General features: G+C 38.6%; 2 protein-coding genes across 4 annotated transcripts in view; one reads left to right on the top strand and one right to left on the bottom strand.

The window, feature by feature from the left end:
• Chpt1 (choline phosphotransferase 1) overlaps nucleotides 1-11,828 on the top strand; it is a 43,303-nt gene extending 31,475 nt beyond the window's left edge. The window contains exons 6-9 of one of the 3 annotated variants that reach the window (XR_008722531.1): nucleotides 5,067-5,225; nucleotides 5,616-5,741; nucleotides 8,790-9,033; nucleotides 11,657-11,828. Coding sequence is in view for 2 of the 3 variants with exons in the window: in XM_055627868.1 (XP_055483843.1) it covers nucleotides 5,067-5,225; nucleotides 5,616-5,741; nucleotides 8,790-8,900; nucleotides 11,657-11,701 (441 nt within the window). In the remaining variant the exon portion in view is untranslated. The remainder of the gene's footprint in view (nucleotides 1-5,066; nucleotides 5,226-5,615; nucleotides 5,742-8,789; nucleotides 9,034-11,656) is intronic. The other 2 variants (XM_055627868.1, XM_055627869.1) reach the window with 2 other exon arrangements.
• Sycp3 (synaptonemal complex protein 3) lies at nucleotides 11,558-24,134 on the bottom strand. The gene is made up of 9 exons (XM_055627870.1): nucleotides 24,078-24,134; nucleotides 21,146-21,288; nucleotides 20,731-20,794; nucleotides 20,121-20,155; nucleotides 17,608-17,725; nucleotides 16,815-16,914; nucleotides 13,591-13,689; nucleotides 11,861-11,965; nucleotides 11,558-11,736 (listed from the first exon to the last, which is right to left on the bottom strand). Exons 1-9 carry the CDS (start codon nucleotides 24,125-24,127, stop codon nucleotides 11,683-11,685), a joined length of 768 nt encoding a protein of 255 aa, XP_055483845.1. The 5' UTR covers nucleotides 24,128-24,134; the 3' UTR covers nucleotides 11,558-11,682.

Below are 24,134 nucleotides of genomic sequence, written 5' to 3'. Positions count from 1 at the left end.
TATTCTTTTGATTTTTTTTTTTTTTTTTTTGTTGTGTAGTTATCTAGTTCCTCTGTTTCCTTAGACGTAGTTGTTTTCTTTGGTTTGGAGTTTCCCTTCTAGTAACTTCTGTAGAGCTGGGTTACTATGTAGATATTGTTTAAATTTGGTTTTGTCTTGGAATATTTTGAATTCTCCGTCTATGTTGATTGAATTTTTTGCTGGGTATAGTAGTCTGGGTTGGAATCTGTGGTCCCTTAAGGACTGTATGATTTCTGTCCAGGCCCTTCTGGCTTTCATATTTTCTGTTGAGAAATCTGGTGTGATTCTGATAGGTCTACCTTCATATGTTACTTGGCCTTTTTCCCTTGCTGCTTTTAGAATTTTTTCTTTGTTCTGTAGGTTCAGTGTTTTGACTGATGTGACGTGAAGAATTCCTTTTCTGGTCTAGTCTACTTGGTGTTCTGTAGGCCTCTTGTATGTTTATGGTCATCTCCTTCTTTAAGTTGGGAAAGTTTTCTTCTATAATTTTCTTGAAAATATTTTTCGGACCTTTGAGCCTGATGTCTTCTTTTTCTCCTACTCCTATTATTCTTAGATTTTGTCTTTTCATGGTGTCCTTGATTTTTGGATGTTTTGTGTTTGGAACTTTTCTGATTTTATTTTTTCTTTGAGAGACGTGTCAATTTCCGCAAGTGTATCTTCAGCTCCTGAGATTCTTTCTTCCATCTCTTGTATTCTGTTGGTGATGCTTACCTTTGTAGTTCCTGATCTTTTCTCTATGTTCTCCAGCTCCTGGTTTTTCTCTATTTGTGTTTTTTTTTATTGATTCTAATTCTGTTTTTATGTCTTGCACCATTTCCTTCATCTGTTTGAATGTGGACTCCTGCTTTTCAATGACTGCTTCTATTTTTTTGTCCGTTTCCTCTCTCTGTATCACTAATTGTGCCTCTACTTCTTTGGCTATAATTGCCTGTATTTCTATGAGAGCTTTGTTTATTTCTTCTTTATTTGCCTTCATATGTGTGGAAATTTCTTTGAGAGCTTTGTGCATTTCTTCTTTGTTTGCCTCAATTTTTGTGGTCATTTCTCTGAGAGCTTGATTTCTTTCCTCTTGGTTCGTCTCGATTTCTTTGGCTATTTCTCTGAGGACTTTGTTCATTTCATCTTTATGGGCCTCTAATAGCTGGAGAAACAGTTTTGAGGTCATTTTCTTGTATATCTACTGAATTGAAGTGTCCATTGTTTTGTGGGGTTGCTAGTGAGGTCATTATGTCCTGATTTTTGTTGGGAGTGTTCTTATGTCTGCCTGTAGCCATCTGGAACTGTTTGTTCCTCGAGTTTGTAGTTCGGGCTATGATTGTCTCTTTCTGTTTTCTGGACTGTTTTTTTAGGAAGATAAGAGAGGTTCACTGGTTTGAGAGTATGCATTGTGGTTTCAGTTTTGCCTAAGTAAGGAGTGTGATGCTGGCGCTATTCGCATGCACTTTTAACGGGCGCAGTGTGCATGCGTGGATTCTTTGACTATTGCAGTGGCCTGCAAGTCACTATTATGCAGTTCTGTCTTAGATCCAGGGATTGTTTGCCTGGATTACACTGGTGGACCCACAAGGCAGAGGCTTCAACGTTGGGGTTGCTATCCCAAGAATCCCTATGATGCCCACACTAGGGGTGTGGGTGGCATTGATCTCGTCTGGTTGCTTCTGTGGAGAGGCCCTGGGTCTGGGGCAAACTCTCCGTAGAAGGCTCACTCACTCTCTTGCAGGGCCAGTTGGAATGCACAGGGGTTCCCCTTGCTCTCTACTCTCTGATTTGGTCCTGCCATGGAAAATGTGTGGGTAGGCTAACAGTCATCTCTGTGACACTGTGGCTGCAGGACTTGGTGTCCACTTTTCCTGTGTGCTGCCTCTCTGTCCTTTCCCTCTGCCAGGAGGGGTTATGTTGACTGGTCCCGGGGTAGTGAGGGAAAGAGTTAGGTTGAGTGTTCTCAATCCCAGATCCCGGGCCCAGATCTCTCTGCCAGAAGCAGCCTGGTGGAAGAACCTATGTTTGCTGATCCCGAGAGAGTACCAGGTAGGGTTGAGTGTCCTCAGATCCAGAGCTTGGGTTTCTCTGCTAGGGGCCGCTGGGTGAGCTGGAGAGAGGGTGCTGTGTCCTTGGCAGGCTGCCTCTCTGTCCTTCCCCTCTGACCTTCCCCTCTGCTAGGGCAAGCTTATGGAGGTGCTCTCAGGGGAGTGCCAGAAGGGGTTGGGACTTCTAAGTCCCGATCCTGAGCCGGGATTTCTCTGCCAGGGGTCGGGAGGGGGGGGGTGCTGGTGATAGGTCTTGGTGTTAGACCTTATTGCGCTGGACCCAGGAGAATCTCAGGACGTGTTGAATGACCACAGTCCCAGATCCCGAGCTGAAGTTTGTTTGCTAGGAGCAGCTGGCAGCACTGGGGTCCCAGCACTGTGAAGCCGCTCTACACCTCTTTATCCTTCTGCTCCGCTGCAGCAGGATTATGGCGGCGTTTGGGGGAGTGCCCGAAAGGATTGGGTTTTCTCAGCCCCGATCTCGGGTTGGGGTACAGACAATGTGGTCTGTGGCAGATTCTGCTGGCTGCCTCCTGCCTCCTCTGAAGAGGGAGTAGGGATTTTGAGCTGGGCATGCAGCCACTCTCTGTGCGGCGGGAGCTCAGTTGTGATGGCGGCGGGTACCTGAGGTCCGCGAGACCTTCCAGGGAAAGACTGGGTGACCCGTGACCAATCTCGCAACTTTGCTTCCCCGTGGGGTTTTCTTGCGACTGGGACTCTCAGTCTCTGGCACCCTTATGCCCACCAATCAGCCTGGGAAAGTGATTGGGACACGCAGGCGTGCGGCTTCAGTCCGGAGACCCAAAGCTCGAGTTACCTGGGATCTCTTCCTGGTTCTGGCTGTGTGGCTTGAGAGTGGACCTGACAGATTCCCACGCCATGGGAGCCTCCCCTCACCTGGGAAACACGGTCTCCGTAGTTTTAGGGCCCAGAGTTCAGTCTCCTGGTCGCTGCACGGAGAGTGTTGTCCCGCTTCTCAGACACAGTGTTCTCCCGGCGCCGCCATCTTGGCCCCCCCATCTTGGCCCCCCCTCCCTCACACTCTCTTGCCTGACCCTCCCAAGCATTGGGATTGATGCAGATTTTTTAAACTGAATTGAATATGAGAGCATAATATATAAAATATATAAAGTACTGTTACCTAATATTATTATTCAGAACAAGATTGTTTTTGTTGTTGTTGTTTTTTGAGGCAGGGTCTCTCTGTGTAGTCCTGGCTATAATTTGTAGTCAATTCTAGATTAAAACATGTAAACTTAAAAGAATTAGGTGGTTATAACACATTGGTGGTTATAGATTCGGTAAGCATCAATGCTAAGGGGATTTCAACATTTTGTTGAGGATAAGTTGATTCACACTGAAGAAAATTTAATGAGCTAGACTATATAATGTTATATGTAGAAAGAAGCCAGGGTTAAATTGAGCCCTTCCTAATCAGTGATTCTCTATTTTGTAGTTAACAGGATATGTTTTAACACTTTTACAAAAATTCATTGACAATCTTAAGTACCGTTGACTTAGTAAAAGTTGAGATAGAAAATGATTGTCAATCTTGTTTGTTGTTAATTTAAAGCATGTATGTGTGTACATATAAATACATATATATAATTTGAATCAGTATCTGTTGTACCATATCATTATCTGTATAACCAAAGGGTTCTGAGAACGTTTGAATGTAGCCATATACCGAGTATACTCACTCTTTTAGTTCTCTAGTTCTTTGCGTGAAATAGATGTCCAAAGCCAGGCCTGGTGGCAGATGCTTATAATACTAGCGCTTGACAGGTTGTGGCAGGAGCATTGAGATCATACTCCATGACATAATGAATTGAGGCCATTCTGAGCTACATGAGATCTTGTCTCAATAAAATAAAATAAAATAATAAAATAAAATAAAATAAAATAAAATAAAAAATGTTTGCACTATTCTTTATCCTGCCTACTCTTCTAGAGAGCAGGATACTGTTACACTTTCTAGGACTGTCTATAAATCTTGCTATCTGTAGCCTGAGGATAGCCTCTCTTGCCCCAGGACATAGAAAGCAAAGGGTCACTGGTCAGTGGATAATTCTGCAAAAATGGTCCCTTTTGATTGAAGCCCTCTCCCTCTCCTCCAGAGGAGTATCTTGTTGTTTGACGGGCCTGCTTCCTGCAACCAGTGTCTCATTGCTAGGCTTACTGCAGCATAGCTAGAAATAGTCACAGATGCACAGCCCCTATAATAACTCACTAGACCAGAAGCTACTATTACCCAAAGAATACTTGAGAAAAATGTATTTATTTTATATGGAGGGTTAACATTCTGTGCATCAGTAGGTTTGCGTAAAAATGGCAGTTAAGAGAGTATAAAATACCCAAATTGTCTTAAAGAGCCTTATGGATATTTGATACTGTATTACAGCAACTTTTTTTTTTTTTTGAGACAGGTTTCTCTTTGTAGCCTTGGCTGTCTTGGACTCACTTTGTAGACCAGGCTGGCCTCAAACTCAACAGAAATCTGCCTGCATCTGCCTTTCCAAGTGCTGGGTTTACAGGCGTGCGCCACTGCACCTGGCTTATTACATCAACTTTCAAGAAGCTGTTGGCCTACAGCAGTGGCAGCCCTCGTATCCAAGATTGGGTTTGACTGTACCCCAAAAGGGCATATACACCCTGGAGCTAGTTCCAGCTGCTAAGGCTTGAAACAATTTAAGAATTCTTACCCTTTCCAGATTTCATGTTTCATTTACACCTTGCTAGAAAGAATCCTCTAATTTGACAGGTGTCTTTAGTTGTTAGACCCTTGGGTCTGGTCTGTAGCTATCCCAGTCCTCTTCTAAGGTCCTTCCCTCATGAGCATGGCCTTGTGGGATCGTGGCTTGTCCCTAGGGCTCACTGCTTTCTCTGCTTTCAAAAAGTTTCAAAAAAATAATTAATTTAGAATCCTTATAATAAAAGAAAATAGAGAATTTTTTTGCCTTCGAATATATACAGTGTTAAAATGTGGTGATTAACTATTTTCCTTTTATCTCTTAGGGCACCAGTGTCTTGTCGCCTGGACTCCACATAGGATTAATTGTTATATTGGCAATAATGATCTATAAAAAGTCTGCAACAAATGTGTTTGAAAAACACCCTTGCCTTTATACCTTAATGTTCGGATGTGTCTTTGCTAAAGTTGCACAAAAACTGGTGGTAAGAAATTCTTTGTGATTCATGATTTATGAATATTATAGTCTTCAACCAGAAAACTGTAAACATCCTTATTATTGGTTTTCCTTTATAGTGTCAGTAGCATAACAAAGAGCTGTTTGTACTGTAGGTAAAACTGTGAGTTAACAGTATATTCAATTCCTTTGTTTCTTATTAATAGTCAGTTATAACCTTCTGCTATCAGGGAGCTTAAATATTAGGACTTTTAATAAGCTATCTCCTCATGAACTTGAGACATACATTAAGTATTCCTGTATCAAATATGAAATAGACTTGTCTTAATAGTGAATTAATGTTGTAAATGTGTTCTCAAAATTAGAACAAAAACATTAAAAACTTTATAGTGAAATTATTTTATTTGCTTTTTTATAGATAGCTCACATGACGAAAAGTGAACTATATCTTCAAGACACTGTATTTGTTGGGCCAGGTCTTTTGTTTTTAGACCAATACTTTAATAATTTTATAGATGAATATGTTGTTCTGTGGATAGCAATGGTAAGTGTTTTTCAGCTTTTATTTTTTAACATGTCAGCTCATAATTTAAGAACCATTTCAGTGGGATCATAATAGTGTAGTCTACAGAGTGGATGTTTCTACTTATTTAAATTTAGTTTTAACCCATGAAATATATTATGTGTAGAAGTGACTGTCATACTTGAGGGGTCAGGCTTCCAACAACCTAGATCATGGAAATAAATATATATACCTAAAAATAACTCTTCTCTCCCCCACATCAGAACAGATATGTTAAAACATTCCACTTAGCCTAAGACTTTCCAGCTTTACAAGCTTTTTAAAATTATTCCCAGCTTGTATCAGGTAACAAGCAAATTGGATAGGGTTGGTATTAGCACTCCAAACTGCCACTAACTGTTGGAAAAACAGAGCAGATAGTACTACTTGTCTCAGGATGAGATTCAAAGACTAGCTTATGTTCCAGGTAAGAAATCTTGAATATTTGGCCCTGGTGACAATATGTTTTATTAATGACTTGGCCATCAAGCAAAGGTTAAATTCTCATTGATTATACCCTGATTAAGAAAGGAATGTACAGGACTGGAGCAATGGCTTAGCAGTTAAGAGCACTGACTACTCTTCCAGAGGACCCGAGTTCAATCCCTAGTACCACATGGTGGACTAAAACCAAATGTGAATCCAGTCCTGTTTTGGCCTCCATTCATGGCATTGCACCCATGTGGTGTACATGCAGACAAAACATCCATACATACAAAATAATGAAATTTTTGTTTAAAAGGAATATATATTAAATATATATAACATATATTATAAAAAGAGATACCAGATTTCTGAGGAAAATTCATTACTAGTAACACTTCAATCTTAACAATTGAATAAAATTTTTATAGTATTGATGTCTGTTTTTATGCTTGGTATTGAGTTTTATGGAGGTTAAGATAATTTTATTATATTTTCCCCATCTATAGCTTATACATTTTCCTCACTGGCACTCATCAAACTGCTAGTAATATATGTAGACATATGAATACTTAAGAGTCTACAGCAAATCTTTTGCTAATTTATACAACCATCCAGTTGTTAGACTTGAGTATTTTTAAATGTTATCTGTTCTGTGCATAGCATTGGGATACTCTTAATGACCCTTCCATTAAATTTCAATAGCCTACTATTAATTGATATTCCATTTAGTCTTCTATTATTCTTAGTAGTGATACTCATTTCTTAATACTTTCTGGTGACTAGTGAATGTTTTTAGCACTATTTAATTTGCTATCTCTATTTTTATGGCTCCAAAACAACTTAAATTAAGAAACATCAAATTTGTGGTTGTAAAACAATCCAAATGGGAAATTTTTAAGATATCTTGAAAACTTGATGCAAAGATTTTAAAAAATACTTTTTTATAATTTCAGACATGCATATGATGCTTTTTAATTATATTCATCAATACTTCTTCCCCTAACTGCCGCCAGGCCCATCTTCACCCATATAACACCTCCCCTAACTTCATGTCCTTAAAAACATAACCCAATGAATCCAATTTGTACTGATCATATACTCTTGGGTATGGACACTAACCTCTTAAATAAAAGGGGCTTTCCCTCCCCTACCACCTTCAGCTGCCAATAGCTCCTTAGTTACAGGTGGGGGCCTCTCCTCTTTATGCTGGAATGGTTGACTGACTTCATCTTATATAGACAGCCACACAGCTGCTGTGAATTCATGAGCCTGTCATGTCCAAAAGACACTGTTTTGCCCCAGTCTTCCCCAGCCTCTGGCTCTTTCAGTCTTTCTGCCCCCTCTTCCCTAATGTTCCCTGAGCCCTCAGGAGAAGGGTTATAGTATAGATTTCCCATTTGTGGCTGAGTACCCCCCAATGTTAGATTTTGGAATTCTGAAACTCTCAGAGGAAAGACATAGGGACATCGGCTCAGGTAATGTAAGCTTTGTATACATGTGTGTATGAACTTGTGATCACTGCTATGTACAATCCTGGGACCTCCCCCAAAAGTGTGTGTGTTGGGGTGGGGAATGGAGCACCTATTTTTTGTTCTGTTTTTTTTTTTTCATTCTTATATTTTTTAAATTATTTTTATGTTTATTACAGTTTATTCACTTTGTATCCCCCCTGTACCTCCCTCCTTGTTTTGTTTTTCAAGATAAGGTTTCTCTGTGTAGCTCTGCCTGTCCTGGAACTCACTCTGTAAAGCCTGCCTCTGCCTTCTGAATGCTGGCATCAAAACCATGCCCTACCACCAGCAAGCTAAAACATATATTTTGTATAGTAATTGGCCTGATTTACACCAATGATAGAGCAGTCTGGTAAACTAAAAGTATCAAGGTTTTTTCTTTAAAACACTATGTCAAATACAATTTAGACACATAAAACATGGGTCAAACAGAACATCTGTGGTCCATGGTATCTCTAGAAGAAGTAAGCTTGCCAAGATAGGAAGAGCATGATAGAATTAAAAAAAAAAAAAATCTCTAGGCAGTGTCTAGAGACCTTTCCCTTAATTTTTGAATACAACAGAATTTTATGTATGCTTCTTCTGTAAACTATGGTCTCTTTAAGGCCTTTTAAGTTCTTTAATGTCAATGTGACATTAAATAATGTGAACAGACCCTTCTAATAGGAAATGTGTGGCTTCATTTGATCAGAAAGCTGGTAGAAAGTAGAGTCAAAAGACTTGGGTCCTTTCACTTTTGAGCATTTGTACTACACCTCTATGCTTCAATTTCTATTAATACCCAGAATATCTGGACATTGTGGTTTGTCATCCCAGCACTTTGGAAGCTGAGGCAAGAAGAGTGACATGAGTTAAAGGCCAGCCTGGGCTACATAGTCAAAAGGCCAACCAGAACTGCTTAGCTAGGCTGTTTAAAAAAATCAAAACAGAACAAAAATGAACAGCAAGGGTATAATAAAGTATAACTATGAGAAGTATAAAAAGTACTCAAAAATGTAGTATTTTCAGTTAGGAATTTTAAGGACATTTGAAAATTGTATTTTTAGAAAAGATGAACCATAACCCTTTTATTTTTTCTTTTTTGCTTCCAAAGGTCATTTCCTCATTTGATATGATGATATACTTTAGTTCTTTATGCCTGCAAATTTCAAGACACCTTCATATAAATATCTTCAAGACTTCATGTCAACAAGCACCTGAACAGGTTCACAAGCATATTGACTGACTAGTAGCCCAAGGAAAAGAGGAGAAGCAGTTAGGGGAACCTATGTGTGAAGGAAATCCCTCTATGCAGGAGGCTAGTATACTATCTATAAGGTTATGTTTAAACGTAAAACGTAAGTCTGGTAGCTTCCATGTCTACGTAAGTAATGAATCCCTCTTGTTATTAACATATTTTATCAGTGTAATATCATGTATCAAATTAGAAACAAGAACAAAAGAAAAATTACTAAGGACAGTAAGAAATTGGACCCCAATAATTCTAAATAGCACTGTGTCTACAAAAAAACCTATCAGATGTGGAGTTTTGATTGCCAAAGGATTATGCAAATATTTAGAACTTAAAAGAACTTCTAGCAACCTTGGCAGTGATATTTGATTGAAAGAACTTAATAAGTGAACTCATAATACTTAGTATTTAATAATACTATAATTGAGTCAAGTGGTACACTAAGATTTTTATATACTAACCATTGTTCAAAAGAGGTATGCTAATTATAGAAAGACATAGTTTTAGGATACGACCTAGAATTTAAAGCAATGGTTATGGGAATTTGTTGTAATTTGTATATAGTAAAAAAGAATCTGTTGTACCAATTCAGCATAACATAAATCTTTGAGGGTAACTTGTGCCTTAAAAGTTGAAGTAAAAAATTTACTTCTATGAAAAAAAAAATGAACTTAAGTCCCCAAAGAAAAAAGTAACTAAAATAACTGTTAGGAAAGGACATTAGTAACTTAGAAAAAATGGCAAAGGGGAAAAAAAAACAGTGTCAGTTATATAACACTAAGTACATTAAGTACTGATTATCTTTTCTATTCTCGGTTGAAAATACTTAAAAATTCTCTTTATAAATACTAGAATTATCTTAACATGCTTTAGACCATATGACCTTATTTCTAATTTCATACAAAAGTTCCATAGGCTACATGCCATATAATGAAATAATCAGAGAAATAAATATGTACTTTAAGTATTCCAAGCAAAAAAAGCGGGCGGGGATTTAAAAAAAAGTTTCTCAAAGGTAAAAATATGTGAATACAGAGAAAAGACTCTGAAGTATCTACTTTGCCTCTCTAACCCCTGGTAAGCGTCTCAAAGATCTTAAAAGTTTGAGTGATACTTAAGGTTTATATTCCATGTTGCAGACATAGCTAAGTGAAAGAGTGAATGCTTAGCATGGTTGAGGCTCTGGCTTGATCTACCAGGCAACCCTTCATCCCCCCCAAAAAAAGAAATTAAAAGATCTGAACTGTCCTTTTAGTGTCAAAGCTAATGGTAGAAGGGTACTATCTTCCTAGATGATAAAAAGATAGTATTATATAGACTTGTTTAAACTCTTAAAAAGGTGGGTTTTTCCAGAGACTCATACTCCAACCAAGTACCATGTATGGAAATAACCTAGAACCCCTGCACAGATGTAGCCCATGGCAGTTTAGTATCCAAGTGGGTTCCATAGTAATGGGAACAGGGACTGCCTCTGACATAACTGATTGGCTTGCTCTTTGATCATCTCCCCCTGAGGGGGGAGCAGCCTTACCAGGCCACAGAAGATGACAATGCAGCCACTCCTTATGAGATCTGATAGACTAGGATAAGAAGGAAGGAGAGGGGGACCTGCCCTATCAGTGGACTTGAGGAGGGGCATGTGTGAAAAAGGGGAAGGAAGGTGGGACTAGGGGTTTATGGGGGGATACAAGGTGAATAAAGTGTAATTAATAAAAGTTTTTTTTTTTTTTTAAAAAAAGGTGGGTTCCAGAACAAAATTTAAAATTGTTGCTTTCCTTCTAATGGACCTGTTTTGTTGTTCTGAATGCAGTTTCAGCAAAACTAGTAAGACTTCAAAGAAATGCTGAAACAATTCAACATGTATGGAATTGAGTATTTCATAAGTTTCTCTGTGTAAATGCCTATTTTAAAAATTGAAAAAAGTTCAAGTTTAGAAATGAATGTGAAATCAAGCTTCAGTATATTTACTAATGTTGCAATGGAAAAGACACCTAGGTAATTCATATTTGAACACAGATGTGAAGCACTTAAACCATAAATACTTTAGCTGAGTTTGGGATAATGTTCTTAATCACTACTAGGGGCATGTGTCAATTAAACAGACCAGCCCAATTAAATGGCATCTTTACGACGTTGATCAAAACATTCATAAAATTATGTATTGAACTAATATTTAGCAATCTTTTTAATGATTTAAGCATTCATAATTTATTCCAAGACACTAAAACTGTATAGCAGATTCTTTTTGTAGAATTGGCGATCTATTATTTTAGTAAACATGTAACGATGTATACATAGATTGTGGGTTTTTTTTTTTTTTCCTTTAAAGGAGAACAGTGTAAGCCAGGAGTGATGGTATGTACTTGTTCCTACCATGTGGGAGGCTGAGGTATAAGGATCAGTTACTCATAAGACTTTGAAACTAATCTGGGCAAGAAGGTTAGACCCTATCTTAGAAAAGAATAACAGAACCATCTATACTTGGAACTTTGTACCTTGAGACTGTTAAGAGATACACTTAAATAAATTTAAATCATCTTTATTAACACCAAAAGAACTGAAAGCTTGACATATTGGAATAGCTGCTTAGTTATACAGCTGTTTAGGTTTATTTAGAAGTTAACAGGAACAGAAATCTTCCACCTAAACAAACTAATTATTATAGTTTAAACTATAATTTCTAAAGTCATGCCTCTTAGCTAATATTTTAATTGTATCATATTACATAGGTTCAAGTTCTTTCTTCAAAGACTCATCAGAATAACATGGATTGAAGAGACTTTCGAACATTTGCCATCTCTTGCTGCTGCTGTTTCATGAAAGGAGATATGAAACATTTTTAATTTTTAGTTAAATGTTATATAAATTTCAGCAAATAAAACATTTCAGTGCCTCCATTAATCCATATCTTTGCAATTTAAAGTAGAACTTACAGTTTCCATCATAACTTTTTTTTGCAACATAGCCATTTCTTTTTTAAGTTCACTTTGTGTTCCAGTAAATAGATTATCATTATTCTTCTCCACATCCTCCAAACTCTAAAACACAAAAAGGCCATTTTAGTTATAAACTGTAACTTTTAATCATAGGTTCTAAACTGTAAAAATCTTTTAATTACTCAAATAATGCTTATTATTTATCCCAACATTCTAAGTAACTCATACAGACCAAATTTGGTATCACACATTAGTCAAATGCAATTATTTAAAGTACAACAGTAGCATCTTTGCCAAGAACAATAGTTTAAAAATTATTAAGGTCAAGGTGATAAAAAAAAAATAGGGAAGAGCGCTAAATAAAGCATTGAGAATTTAAGGCTAGCCTGGGCAACATAGGACCCTGTCTCAAAAGAAGAAAACAAAATCTATAAATGAAACAGTAGGAGGTCTTTCAGTAAATACAATTTTGAAGATTTCTAATAAGTTTCTTAAAACATCTGGGCATAATCTACTTAAGAGTCAGTGTGACTTGAATTCACAAAATGGAATAAAATACCTGTAGTATGAAGTCACTTCTTAAGTAATAAAGAATTTTTAGGCTTATATTTTTCAATATTTTATTACATTTTCATTCATTTAGAGTGTGTGTGTGTCACACATACATGAGCCATTATATTCTCTCCTGCTGTATGGGTCCCATAGATTGAACTCTGCCCTAGTATGTTTTTCAAAACAGGGTCTCACAATATAGGCAAGGCTCACCTCAAATTCGCTAATCCTGACTCAGGCTCCCTCTACTACAATTAGAGGAATGTGCCATAACACCTAATTAAAAAGTTTTTTAAAATTAAGTATTTAATTCAACAAATAGTTCTCCTATTGCCTATTATGTAAAAGGTGGAGAAACTAAAAAAATAGTAATACATGATTGTTTTTTCCAATCAGAAAAATTATGTAAATAAGAATAACATAACTTTATAACAAGAATGGAAATTCAACTCCTGTAGGTACAGAGTGGAACATATTTATGATTCCTCCTTAGTTGACAAAAAGTACATTATTTCATTAATTAAAAGGGAACTTAAAATATTCTAGAAGAATAGTGTAACCAAAGCATAGAAATACATAAGTCTGTGGATTCACAAAAAGCAATTATATAGAGAGTTTGGATTAATGGACATTTATATTTTGTGAAGCTTAAAAAGAATCATGTGAAGAGGAAAACTAAACACCTAAAACTTTAGAAGGGGAGACTATGGGCACATTTTCTGCATGGGGATGTTTTAGAAAGAGAATGGGTCAGACTGAAAGAACAGGGCATGAGCTGGCTCAGTGGTTAAGAACACTTATTCTACAGAGGATTTGGGGTTTTCTTCCCAGCCCCCATATGACAGATCATAACCATCTATAAACTTGAGTTCCAAAGGATCCACTACCCTCTTCTGACCTCAGTGGGTACCAGGCATACACATGGTGTACACACATACATATAAAAACACTCATATACAATATTAAAAAAGAAGAACATAAGTTAGCTGGGTTTGGTGACACACACCTTTAATACCAGCACTTGGGAAGAAGAGGCAAAAAACCTCTGTGAGTCTGAAGCCAGCCTAGTCTACATAGTAAGTTCTGGACCAGCAAGGCTATATAGTGAGCCCTGACTCAAACAAAAACAAAGAGACACACAACAAAACAAAAACATATTACCATGTATAACTCACCTTCATGAACTGCTCATGTAGCTGTTTGATTGCTTTCAGTCTCTGGCTCTGAACAATTCTAGACTGCTGAAAAATCTTCTGTTGTTGTCGAAAAAGATTCTATAAACAAAAAAAAAATGTAATAATAATTTGGTAAAAGTGTTTTTGTTATTGTGAGCTTCATACATGCTAGGCAGACACTTAGCTCTGAGCTCTATCCCAGTCCTTTTTAAATTTAGCCAAAAATAATTCCATGTTAAACTTAAAGGTATATAACTTAAGGTTAATAACGTTAGTATTTTAACAACTCTTATGATTAAGTTTAAATACTTTTTACCACTAACTATAATATCCTGTCATAGAACAACCCTATTATTCAATGAGTATAAGTTTTAAAAAACATATTTGTGTGCCTGAGTATAAGGGTGTTGGATCTCCTGAAACTGAAGAAACTGAAACTACTTGAATGGCAATTATGAACTGCCATTTAAATACAGAGAACCAAACCTGGATCATCTGCAAGAGCAATAAGAACTTTTCACCTCTGAACCATTGCTCGGCCCCAAATATTTGAGACTAGGTTTCACTGTGTTGTACAACCTGACTTGGAACTTGTGACTCTATGTTAGCCTCCTAAATAGCTGGGATTACAAGCATATACTACCATAAAAGATTGAATAGGGAATCGTAGTCTTCAAGGTTTTGAGACAGGGTCCAAGCTGGCCTCAGATTTACTATGTAGTAAAAAAATGGCCTTAATTTGCTGGGTCCCTCTGCTTCTATCTCTCAAATGCTGGGAATATAGGTATGTTTTGTTTTATTTAGTAAGGTCATCAGATAGTAGACAGTTAAAACCACACCTGATGTATGTACTGCTAAGAATCAAACACAAAGCTTTGTGCATGCTGGAGTCTACCAACTGATATACATCCCTCGCCCCCAAAATACCTTATTCTTAGTAATAATGTAATAATGTCTTACACAGATGATATCTGAATGTTGGTCTTTTAGTTCCTTAATCTATTCTTTACTAATAACTTTGTCTTCTAGCCTTCTTAATCCATTCACTTACATCCTTATATTTTAGATTTTGGCACTATTAATGGGATAACCTTTCTATAGTATTGTAATAACAAAATATATTTAACTGTATTAATATGTTAACTATTTTGAGGGCCTTAAGTATGTGTTCATATGTGTGTGTGTGTGTGTGTGTGTATATATATATATATATATATATATATATATAACACATATATACTGTGTGTGTATATATATATATAACATATATACTCAGTCCTCTGCAACTATTTGGCATAGATATTCATCAGTTCCTCCAAAGATGAGGAAACTCAAACATGAAAGTAAATTACCTATTGTTTAACAACTGTTGTTCAAAAAGAATTTGGTTCCAAATAGGTTTCTGTAATCCATGGCACCAGGTATATGTGGTTTCTCTAGTATATTGTATATTCAACCACTAGCACTCTGGTTAACTCTTTAGTACTGTAGATAGATTATAGCTCAATTTTATTAGTTCAAGACTAAAACCTGCATTCTTCCTTTTACTGTAATTCCCAGATTAAGTTGCATAATACTCGTTTGCACATACATTTTGTTGCCTTCTGATACTGCCACATTTACTTGGCTAAATTTTTATCTTGTAAAATTCAGCTCTAGTTACCCTACATGGTGGCATTACATTTTGCTGTCTGATGATCCTACTACATAAAACAGAACCCAAAGAGAACAGTTTTTCATCGCCATGTGTATCACTTGTCTACATTTATTTGTATTCATACTCATATGCTCTTTTCTCTTATTTCTAAGGATGACTATACTCAGTCCAATTTAATGTCTTTTTCATTCTCAAGAATTTAACAATTTTCCCCCTTCTGTTACGATTAAATTTCTCTCTATAGCCAGACCCGGTGCAGGCCTATAATCCTAGCTTTTTTCAAGGCAGAGACAGGCAGTCACACGTTGAAGTCCTACCTAGGCTACAGAGTACAAGAGTAGTCTGGGTGTCTTGATGAGCTCTTGTTTCAAAATGAAAGGTAAAAAAAAGAGTTTAGTGGTAGAACAGTTTTGAGGGCCTAGGTTCAATCTGCAATACCATCAATGAATTTGTTTCTCTAGATTCCTGTCAGCACATGGAGACCTAGCAGCAGAGCCCAGATGACACTACAATGGGCAACCCTCCCCTACTCCTATTCAACTGTGTTGTTTAAAGTTAACTTATCCCCAAATTCTTTTATATAAACCAGTAAGCCTTTTATATATTTACAAGTTTCTATTACTTAAAATTGCAAGGATCTCAACTATTAAGAAGACCAATGGTTTTAGGAATACTGTATGTACCTATACTTCTGTGGATTATGATTTGGCAATATTAAAACATGTAATGAACAATGGATAATAAAAACTTGTCTTAGCATATAATATCGGATAAACATACTAAAATCTATAGCCCTAAAGAAGCTGAACAAGGAAGACCCTAGGGAAAATGCTCAATCCTCATTCAGAAGGGCAAATGCAATAGACAACAGAAGTAGAAGACAGGGAACAGGAAGCAGCCTACCACAGATGACCTGTGAAAGTCTCTACTGATGGAGGTATTGATGCAGAGGCTGAGACTCATAGCCAAACTTTGGGCAGACTGCATGGAGTATTATGAAAGAAGGGGGAGATAGAAAGACCTGGAGGGGACAGGAGCTCCAAAAGGAGACCAACAGACCCCCAAAAAACTGGGCCCTGGGAGCCCTGCAGAGACTGATAGCCCAACTAAGAACCATGCATGGAGAGGACCTAAAACCCCTGCTCAGTAGACTTAGTCTCCAAGTGGGCCCCTAGTAAGGGGAGCAGGGGCTGTCTCTGACATGAACCCAGTGGCTGGCTCTTTGATCACCTCCCCCTTACGGGGTGCAGCCTTGCCAGGCCACAGAGGAAGACAATGCAGGCAGTCCTGATGAGACCTGATAGGGTAGGGTCAGATAGAAAGGGAGGAGGACCTCCACTATCAATGGACTAGGAGAGGGGCATAGGAGGAGAAGGGAGATGGAGGGTAGGATTGGGAAGAGGGAGGGGTCCACAGCCAGGATACAAAGTGAATAAATTGTAATAAATAATAAAAAATGTTTTAAAAACTTGTCTTAGTTCTATGGACATACTATATGATAAGCTCTTTATTTCTACTTGAGGCTTAGTTATAATAGATTAATTATAAAGTCCATTGTGATACTAACAGTTAGTTTTTCTCCTTGTTCCTCAAATTTCTGCATATCCAGTTCCCACTGCTGCAACAAACTCATAAATTGCTGAGAGTAATCGTTGTTAAGCTTCTGTCTGTGAAAAAAACAATGAATCCTATCAAATTTCATACCACTGTGAAACAAACATTCAAAACAAATTCACATATCATATGCTAGAAAAAGGAAACAATAGTTAGGAAAATTAAAACATTTATGTTGATTTCAGTACTTTTTTCCTAACAGATATCTTTTCACATACTTTAGGTCTTGAAAACTAAGGAAGTTTTATTTTATATTTTCCAGAAAAACTTAATTTTAATCTCCAAGGAATTTTTCATTTTTCCTACTGAATGCAGTTCTGATAAATAGATTAAAATATTTCACTTAGGTTGCTCCTCCCTCATTTTGGCATGTCAAAGACTTAGTACAAACAAAGGAATAGTCAAGTTAAAATATATAAATTATTTACAATATAAAACTGACTTTTCTACATCTTTATACAGTTATCAAATAGTTTCTATGACATGTACATCTTTTACTCAAATAATATATTTCCACATCAATAACCTCCCAGTTATTTAAAAGTAAAAGGGAAAGTAATCTCCACTGACTTCTAAGAAACATCTCAATTCTAAGAAGACATGAAGTTATAGGACTACTTGATTAGAAAATAAGAACCAAGCATTTTCACTAGAGACTAATAAGCAGATGATGATGCTATTTTCCGTAGGTAATTTGTACCAGGACATACTAAGAAATGACAAAGATGTAGCTCTTAAAATCTTACATTTCCTCTTGTTGTGTTTTCCAAATTTGCTCAATTTTCTGGTTACTGGCTTTGAAGGAAGCTTTGGTATACATTTCTATTCTTTTTCTCTTGGCAAGAAGAGCTTTATTGATGTCAGCTATGTTCAAAATAAACATCAAAATTTAATGTTGAAGAAAATGATTTTGTTCCACTTAATCAAGTTAAGTATGGTTCATTCAACAATATCAAGGACATTTAAAATTAAATGTAGGGACCAGGGAGAAGGTGGTTTAACAGGGAAACAAATGTTTGCACTGGGCTGGTAGTGCATGTATTTAATCCCAGCACTTGGGCAGAGCTTTGCAAGTGGATATCTGTGAGTTCCAAGCCAGCCAGGAAACATAGAAGACCCCTGCCTCAAACAAAGGAAAAAAAAAAAAGCTATTTGCCATGAGCCTGAGAACCTAAGTTTGATCCTGAGAATCCATGGCGTAAGGGGCAAAACAAGCTCTGAAAGATGTCTCCCCAGTGGAAGACAAGAGAAAACTCCCCCCAAAAAACTGTGACCTACATAGAAGTACCATTGCACATTTACATCACACTCGTACATACACTTCATACATATAATCATAAAATAAAATTTAAGTTAAAACATTTTAATTTAAAAATAGCACCAACATGTGCTTTGAAAATGCTTTGTATTTTAGAACACATAGAATTTTGAATTTCCAGACTAGGGAAGCTCAGCCAGTAAAGTCTTTGCAAATATTATTAAATCCAAAAATGGCTGAATTCTGAAACATTTTAGTCTCAAATATTTTGTAATAATTTATAAAATACCCAACCTTATCTCAAATTTGATTTTTATAACTGAGTTAAAATTTAAAGCTGATAAAACAAAGATGAAGGCCAGACTTTACTTAATGAACAAACACTAATAAAGGCTAAATATGTCAAAATACTGTACATCCCCCATTTGATAGGCCATCTTGGTGCATTTGTTAGAACTCATTATTAACTATATTTTTAAAAATAATCAAAAAGTATTAATAAAAATTTATAAAGCAAGTCAATACTATTAAACTTTTTTTATAAAAAAATCTGGGTGAAATACCTAAATAATGCATCTAGGAATACTTTATTATATTTTAGAGGAACTTTGAGTTGGTTTGTATTATTTTATTTTTGTTTTGTTTTGTTGAAGTTTCATGGCATAGTGCTATCCTGGCTGGCCTGGAACTTACCATGTAGACCAGGCTGGCATTGAATTCAGAGATCCACCTGCCTCTGTTTTCCAATATCTGAGTGTGTGCCACCAAGCCCAGTTCACAGTGGTTTTTATAGGACATTTTTATGACTAATAAGTATGGCAATTTATTAAAAAAATTAGTATTTCAAATAATGCTTGCTATGCATATATTTTTTAAACCATAAAAGTTACATTTTGATAACTATGATGTAACTATAATACATATTCTGAATTTTAAGCATTTATAAGTTTATAAAACAAGTATTTTGTTACTACCTAAAAGAGCAATTCTTAAATATAAGACTTAATGGTATGAATAATCCTTATAGAAAACCATTATTCTTTTTTCCAAAGAGTAATTTTGGGCTGGTGAAGATGGCTGAACAAGTAAAGGCACTTGCAGCAAAGCCAGACAATTTGGGTATGATCCCCAGGATCCATCCATCTGGAAGGGAGATAACTGACACCAGGAAGTTGTTGTCTGCCCTTTACACATGCACCATGGCATGCTGCCCACCTCCCTCCCTGAAATGTAAAAAGAAAAAAAAAATGTGTTCTGTTAAACTGAGCAAGATAACTGATGCCTGTGTCCCTAGCACCCACAAGTTTAAAGAAATACCCAGTTTAAGGTTAGTCTGACCCTGCCTCAGAAAGAAGCAAATAAAGTGCTATCTCGTAATTAAACTCTTATAAAAGAAGTATTTAAAACCTAAGGTCTTTGGCTCTGATTAAAAATCTTACTGGCTAAAGAAGCTGTCTTTTACTTTTAGTTATATCATGTATTGCTATAACAAAATAAAAGTTCTCTCTCTCTCTCTTGCTTTTTAAGACAGGGATTTTCCACGTAGCTTAGCTGTGCTGGACTCACTCTGTAGACCAGGCTGGCCTCAAACTAAAAGAGATCTGCCTACTTCTGCCTCCCCAGTGCTGGGATTAAAGGCGTGCACTACCACTACCTGGCAATAATAGTTCTCTTATGACACTTTAATTTATATCCTCCTCCATAAAGGAAAGAGTGCAAGAAGAATCTTAGAAAATAAATTAGATATCACTTATTCTGTGAACATAAAGTAGAAAAAAACTTTCCCTCTAGTTTTCTAAACTTATTAACATACCATGTTTATTTTTCATATCATGAACAAGGTTAAGAAAATCTATGATGCTAAATCATGAATATTTATGCAAAACTCCATAAATGAAAACAAGGCACTAAACAATATTTACATAGTAAACTAATTTCCTATTATATAATTACTGTACAGTTTTAAACAATTTTCTTTAAATATATCTCCCAAAAACATACCTCCAAATTTCTCCAGCATATTCTGAACTTCACCTCTGTTAAAAAAAAAAAAAAAAAAAAAAATCAGACCAGGAGTTTAATTCAATGGTAGAACATTTATCCAATATGCTCAAGGCTCTAGCACCATTAAAAATAAAATGAACAAAAGAATTCCCATTTTTCAAGACAGGGTTTCTCTTTGTAGCCTTGACCCTCCTGGACTCACTCTGTAAACCAGGCTGTCCTTTAACTTACAGAGATCCACCTTCCTCTGCCTCCCGAGTTAACAAATAAATAAATAAATAGATAGATAGATAAATAAATAAATAAAAATCTTTTAATTAGAGATTCACAATATACTTGTTTTGGAATACCACATACCAAGTATTTTATATCCCTACTTGCTAGATAAACTAAATTTTTCTTAATCTTTATTGAAGAAAAACATTTTTGGGGCTTGGGAAATAGCTCAGTTAGTTAAATGCTTGCTCTGCAAGCATAAATACCTGATATTCAACCTTAATACCCATATAAAGTGCTCAGAACCCATGCACACATACCCTTACAACCCCCCCCCCCCCCCCACACACACACACGTGTACTGCCCTTAAGTATTTTTTAAACATTTTACCCCACATCTTCAATTATTCCTGCAGGTCTTTTCTTTCCATGTTTATCAATTACTGGAGTCTTTTCTGTATTGATAAAATTTGAAATTAAGTATGCTATTTTGGTAAATTTTAAAGAAATCTATTTTCAGTTCTTCAGAATTTTGTAACAAATTTTGAAAGCAGATAAACATGTAATATTTTCTCTGAAAAATTAAAAATATATCACAATTCATGAGCCATTTTATAAAAGCAAATTTTAAAAATCTGGTCATGTACTGTTTACCAAGTAATTGGGACTGCAAAGGTAAGGAATACTCTTTCAAGATCTGATGATATACAAAGTATGTGAAAATGCCTAATTCTGTTTTAAGTATAGTGGGTTCAAAATAAATGAACTATAAAGCATTGTTAATATCCAACACTATATATATTTACCATCAGCAACATCCTCCTCTGAACCAGACAGATCTTTATCTTCTTTCTCAAAGTCAAAGGCTTTTTTAGGCTGATCCACTGATGGTGGCTTCCCAGGTTTCCCAGAATGCTTTCTTCCACGAGGCACCATCTTTAGATGTTTCCTTGTTTAAAAGCAAACAAAAACCCAGCAAAGCCCCCAAATTTCTCTGTTTGAATTCAAGGACTATATATATATATATTAATTCTGCTCAGGTTTGAGAATAAGCACCTTTACTCACTAGGCCCCTCAGCTCTCTATTCTCAATTCCACACATACCCACGCCCTGGTCCTCCAACCATTCAGCCCTCATTATCCCGGTTCCAAGTCCCTCCTTCTCTCACACTACATTCCCCCAAGCCTTAAATTCACCTAAAAGCCCCTAATCCCTAAACTCTAGTGCCTTTAATCCCCATTGCTACAACCAGAACACTTCATTCCCTCAGATTCAATCCCTAGTTCCCAGAAAGACACATTCTCTCAACCTTTAACTCCTCATTCCCTCATCCCACACAACACCTATTTTTCTCAGCTCCAACTCCCTAATTGGACTCACCCACATGCCTTAATTCCCTCATCCCAAACCCTAATTCTCTCATATAGAACTCCTAAATTCCACCCCAACCCCTAAGTCCCTCAGTCCCCAATGCTACTTCTCTTGGCCCTAAACTCTAATTCCCTCACCCACTTCCCCTAATTCTGTCATTCCCAACTCAATTTTAATTCTCTCAAACCCAATCCTTAATCACCTCACTCACAATCCTTAATTAATCTGGCTCCTACCCCCAATTCCCTCAGGGCCAATCATTAATTCTCTGACCCAACTACTAGTTCCCTCAGATTCCAACAACCCTCCTCTGCACTCCTTATTCTCCCAGGCTCCAGACCCCCATCCCTTACCTCTACATCCTCTAGGCCCCAAACTCTCACCCCTTAAGACCCTTCATTTCCTCATCCTCTCACACCAATTTCTCTCACTTTCTCACTTACTGATCCTCACAACTATTTCTCTTAGCTCCCAAACTCTCTAACAAAACCCCTATTTCCTCACCCTAAATACCTTCAGCCCCAGCATACCTAACCCATCATCCTTCATTCCCTTAGTCCCATTTCCCTCACCTCAACTACAAATTGCCTCAGCAGCAACTCATGATTTCCTTAGTACCCAGCCATTAATTTTCTAGGCCCTCAGCCCAGATCTCCAATTTCTTCAGTGCCCAACCCCTACCTGCTCCCTAGATCCTAACCCAGAATGTCATATCCAAACCCTTAATTTTCTCAGTGTCTGACCTCTAAATCCTTAAACTTCTACATCCAAATCCCAAATTCCCTATTGTCCTGCCTAGTTTACTTATTACCGCTCAATCCCTAGGCCCTCCTCCTCAACCCCTAGGACTCAGGCACAAATTCCCTAAGCCCCAGATCCTTAATTCTCTTCGACCCCACCCCACTTTCCAAGACTTTGCCCCTTATTCATTTAGACCACAACCCTAATTTCCTAGGGGCAGGCCCTTAATTCCCTCAGGCTCCAACCCCTATTTCCCATGGCTCTGACCCCAAAGTTCTTGGCCGTGATCCCTAACTCCCCAGACCCCTCTTCCTGTTATCCTTAGCCCCTGACTCCTAATTCCCTAACCAGAGCCCTTAATTCCCTCAGCAACCAAATCCTTATTTCCTAGGCCCTGCCCTCTAGTCCCCCTAGGCTCCAGTCCCTAATCCTTTCTGCTGATTCCAATTCCCAAAGTTCCACTTCCAGATTCCCTTAACCCTTGACCCCTACCTCCTAGGGTCCTGCCCTCTAATTCCCTCAGCCTGACCCTAATTCCCTAGGTTCGGACCTCTACTTCCCTACCTCCTTCAGCCCCGACCCTAACTAGGCCCAGCTTCCTAATTCCCTAGTCACCCACCACCAAGTCCCTCAGCCAGGACTCTACCCGCCACCCCACCCCACCCCCCGTCCCTGTCCCCTCATTTCCTTAGCCCTTGACTCCTAACTCCCTAGGCCCCAAATCCCTTAACCCGGAACCCGATTCCCTTAGCCCGGAGCTCAAATCCCTCAGCCAGACCCAACCCTCAGCCAGACCCCGACTCCCTTGGCCCGGAACCCCGACTCCCTCAGCCCGATTCGACTTCCTCGGCCCGGAACCCCGACTCCCTCAGCCTGACCCCGACTCCCTCAGTCTGACCCCGACTCCCTCGGCCCGGGACCCCGACTCCCTCAACCCGGGACCCCGACTCCCTCAGCCTGACCCCGACTCCCTCAACCGGGACCCCGACTCCCTCAACCCGGAACCCTGACTCCCTCAGCCTGACCCCGACTCCCTCAGCCTGACCCCGACTCCCTCAACCCGGAACCCTGACTCTCTCGGCCCGACCCCCACCCCCTCAGCCTGACCCCCCCCCCCTCGGCCGGGACCCCGACTCCCTCAACCCGGAACCCCGACTCCCTAGGCCCGGAACCCTGACTCCCTCAGCCTGACCCCGACTCCCTTAGTCTGACCCCGACTCCCTTGGCCTGACCCCGACTCCCTCAACCCGGAACCCCGACTCCCTCAACCCGGGACCCCGACTCCCTCAGCCTGACCCCGACTCCCTCAACCCGGTACCCCGACTCCCTCAGCCCGACTCCGACTCCCTCGGCCTGACCCCGACTCCCTCAACCCGGGACCCCGACGCCCTCGGTCCGGGACCCCGACTCCCTGACCTCGACTCCCTCAGCCTGACCCGACCCCCTCGGCCCCACCCCGCCATTCCCGAGCTGTCAGGCCTCGGGCCGGCCTAGCCCCAGCAGCCGCGCCGGCGAGCTGCCCTCATCTTGCCCTCTCCATCTGGCCGAGGCGGCCGCGGGCTGTGGCCCGCCTCCGCCGTGGAGGCCGAGCCGCCGACCCCGGCCCTCACCACGCCACGCCTTACTTCAGCTGCTCCTCCAGCGAGGAGCCCGCATCTCCGTGGCCTCGAAGCATTTGAGGA

Source organism: Psammomys obesus, unplaced genomic scaffold (assembly GCF_907164565.1).
Source record: "Psammomys obesus unplaced genomic scaffold, mPsaObe1.curated_primary_1811, whole genome shotgun sequence".
Lineage (NCBI taxonomy): Eukaryota > Metazoa > Chordata > Mammalia > Rodentia > Muridae > Psammomys > Psammomys obesus.
The sequence above is the reverse complement of the archived record's forward strand: the minus strand, read 5'-3'. Positions and strand labels throughout refer to the sequence as shown.